We start from the raw sequence: 3,516 nt of genomic DNA on the forward strand, positions 1-3,516 counted from the left end.
CACACACACACACACACACACAACAGAAGTCTTTCATTTCCCCACAAAATCGTTAATTCTGATGCACAAACTTGTATTTTTATTTCCCTTCCTGACGTCCTCTCAACCCTCTTGATTAAATACAGTTCATCCAAGTCATTTAAAATGAAATAAATGCCCCGATGTTTGATTTTATCCCCCACTTTGTATTTGTAGATGCATACCACTGCTGGCTGGAGCCACATAAAGCCAGTGTAACAATGAAGCTCAGACATATCCAGCTTGAAGCAGGGTGGAGTTATTTACGCTCAGAAGTTTGTAACTTTGCAGACACGGATGATGACTAATGTAGGACAGCAGAGAAGGCAGGCAGTGGAAGGCATCACGTCTTGTATGCTGAATAACAAAACGCTCCGTTTCACATACCACACATACGCACTCACAGACACATTTTAGTTTGACTAAATGCAGTTGTTTTTGTTCCACCTTGCAGCTCAGCCTGTTAAATGACTGAATCCATGCTTCCTGGTGGACATCTGTGAGTTCGACATCCTTGCCGACATAAATATGAACATATTCCTTCCTATAAGTGTGCACATTTAAACAAAACGACCGCTCCCACGTCCTCACATGCTGTCCATACTGTTTCAGGTGTCATGGATGATGATGACGATCGCCGTCTTCTGGATTTCTTAGGGTAAAAAAACAAACAAATTTGCATAATCTGCCTGCTAAATGGTTGATCGTTCCCCCAGAATTTAAAGAAACCAAGTTATTCACAGCCATTTTATTTTAGATTTGTTATTTTAGAAGTTAAGCATCCTCTTTGACATGTGCTTTCAACTTTTCACTTCTGTTTTACTGGGGAAGTTATCAGTCTTTTAAATTGTTTTCTGCTAATTTTCTGCTACACACAAATAATAAAGAGGTTGTGGAGACTCAGTCGAGTGAAATTGCTCTTTTCAGAGATGTGGACGCCCTGAACGATTATCTCCATGGCAGCAACAGCAAATCTGTGAGTGACACCAGTTGAATGTTTTCACTCGTCTTGCAGTTTCTTAAATAATGTTCCCAGGTATTTGAAGTCAAAAGGGTAAAATAAAACTGGCTTTTGATTTCCCAACAGATCGAGGAGGACGACGTGACAAATGCAGCTTACGGATCGGATGGATCTTTCTTTGCCAGCAACACAGTGAGTGTAGACACGGTTCCTTTTATCAAACACATTTTAAATCATAATTAGAGAGTTTCTAATGGTTTTATTGGAACCAAGTTAGTTAATGAAAGTTTTTAGTCATTTCAGCCCAGTTCTGTGAAAAATCTGCAAGAAGTTTGCCTGAGAAAATGTAAAATTTAGTTTTGAAGCTCGAGATATTAAATTGGTATTAGCAGTTTGATGATTTTCTTCGGGTAAATGGGTAAGTTGAGCCAACATGAGCTGCCTAAATGTTAGTATCATTAAGGCAGTCACCATTTACACACGTTACACCTTCTGTTTTGGTACAGATTAAGAAAATAAAAGGTAGGCTACAAGCTGTAATTATTTACATTTTATTCTCGTGTCTTTCAGACTAGCTCCAACACTTGTCTCAAGGATGGCTCTTCTTCGATGGGGGACTTTGGCGAGGACTCGGCGGGGGCAGGCCTCCAGCTCTCCAGTAGCCTTTCATTTATCGAAGATGACCTGGGGGCCGGGAGCTCCCCAGAGGAGGTGGACCTCGGCGGAGAGGACCAGCCCTTCGACATCCTCCAGAAGTCTCTCCTGGAGGCCGACATCACGGAGCAGACGCTGGCCCAGGAGGCCCTGCTGGACTCCCAGCCTGCCCCCACCCTCGTGCAGGCTCCGGTCCCCTTCTCCTCCCAGCTGGTCTCTGGGGGTTACGGAGGCGGGGTGGGCGTGGTCACCACAGCGACGCCTGCCTTTCCAGCAGGCCAGCTGCTGCAAGGGATGTCACCGGTGCCCAATGGCTCCACCCAGCATATCCAGGTGCTGGGCTCGTTTGGGGCGGGGGGTGGCGTGATGACTCTCAGCAGCTTAGAGAGAACTCCTCAGATTGTCCTAAGGCCAGGGGTGCCTGTAGCTACAGCGGGGGCCGCCGCGGGGGGGCAGGTGTTTACCCCCAACCAAGGCCAGGTGGGCCAGGTTGGCTTACCTTTCAAAAATATTCCCCTTCAGAACATCATAATTCAACGAGGCCCAGGAGGAACCCAGGCTATTGTCAGACCAATCCAGCCTAAACCCCCCCAGACCGGCTCTCAGTCTGTCTACAGCCTCGGTCTCCAACCCACGCCCACTACCGTGGCGAATACTGCTGCTGGGGGCCAGTACACAGCCAACGGGACTATAGTGGTGCAGCCGCCGCCGGAGCAGCAGCAAGCGCAGGCCCAGACAAACGTACCGCCAGGACAGTTCCTAATACCAAACTCTCTGACGCTCACGCCGTCCTCCGCCATCCACAACGGCGCCACCAACTCCTGCTCAAGTGCTTTAATCAGCAGCCAGAACGCCGTGCAGATAGCTGCAGGGCAGAACTTCGCTGCGTCCCCAGGAGGCCAGCTGATCTTGAACCAAGGCGTGGTGAGCGGGAGTCAGGTCGTCGGAGCCGTGACGCAGACCTGGGCCGGAGTCTCTTGTGCCGGCTCGACCCCGACGCAGACGTCCTGCGCTCCGGGCCGCCTCACTCTGGTCGGCCCGGCCACGGCGGGGATTGGAGGGCCAGCCCAGGCGTCGGCTTGTCCCGTGCAACGCCTCCTGGTGACTCAGACGCAGAACTGCGCTTCTCTGTCACCGTTACCTGGCAGTGTGACACAGGAGCAGAAAGATTTCCGACAGGTAAGATCACAGATGGTAGATTTTCATCCTGTCTTGTTCCCGTAAGCTGCTCTGACCCACATCATTTTATCTTCCAGAACTCGTCATTGCCTGCCTTTAAACAGGCACAACTTGGCAGCATTCATGGTAACTTGATGCCGTGACTTTTATTTATTAATTTTTATAAACATTTGGTTATTTGCTCTACTTTGAACTCATTACTTTGTTGTTTTTTATGTTTTAGTCATGAAAACCATAATGCAAAACTCAACACCAAACTCTGAGGTACGTCGGGTGGTAATTTCTCACTCACACCTGAAATTAAAGGGAGGATAAACTCTTTGGAAGGAAATTGTGGGAACTTTGGCTTAAATACGTTTCTCTGAACAGGTCAGTTTACAGAAAAGGCCCATCAGTTCGTCGCTCACGAGAGGAGAACTGTGAGTTGTTTTTATGACACACTGCTGTTGAGATTTTAGTTTTTCGTTGAGCTGAATCCAGCAATCATTTAGCCTCTGACTGAGTTTTTCCTCTTTTCTTGAACCCGAAAAGGATTTTAGAGCACTTAAGGAGGGATCACGCTGGAGTTCAGACCCCAGATCGACGGAAGTTCGCTTCTGTTGACGACGCGCTCCAAAGACTGCTGCCTTACCACGCCTTCCAGGGCGCTCCGCCCAGCCAGGACGAGTTCTCACAAGGTACGGGGGGGGGGGGGAGGGGGGGGG

At 48.7% G+C, this 3,516-nt stretch overlaps 1 protein-coding gene across 2 annotated transcripts in view; it reads left to right on the forward strand.

Moving 5' to 3' along the window:
- Window positions 1-3,516, forward strand: part of bicral (BRD4 interacting chromatin remodeling complex associated protein like) — a 10,337-nt gene that overhangs the window by 2,430 nt on the left and 4,391 nt on the right. The window contains exons 1-10 of one of the 2 annotated variants that reach the window (XM_017437472.3): window positions 7-370; window positions 473-517; window positions 631-676; window positions 946-994; window positions 1,106-1,171; window positions 1,550-2,812; window positions 2,890-2,938; window positions 3,036-3,076; window positions 3,182-3,231; window positions 3,344-3,489. In XM_017437472.3, the coding sequence (XP_017292961.1) occupies window positions 636-676; window positions 946-994; window positions 1,106-1,171; window positions 1,550-2,812; window positions 2,890-2,938; window positions 3,036-3,076; window positions 3,182-3,231; window positions 3,344-3,489 (1,705 nt within the window). In that variant the 5' untranslated portion in view covers window positions 7-370; window positions 473-517; window positions 631-635. Of the gene's footprint in view, window positions 1-6; window positions 371-472; window positions 518-630; window positions 677-945; window positions 995-1,105; window positions 1,172-1,549; window positions 2,813-2,889; window positions 2,939-3,035; window positions 3,077-3,181; window positions 3,232-3,343; window positions 3,490-3,516 lie in introns of those variants that run through there. The other variant, XM_017437464.3, reaches the window with a different exon arrangement.

The sequence above is a fragment of the Kryptolebias marmoratus genome, linkage group LG17, assembly GCF_001649575.2.
Source record: "Kryptolebias marmoratus isolate JLee-2015 linkage group LG17, ASM164957v2, whole genome shotgun sequence".
In the NCBI taxonomy this organism is placed as follows: Eukaryota; Metazoa; Chordata; class Actinopteri; order Cyprinodontiformes; family Rivulidae; genus Kryptolebias; species Kryptolebias marmoratus.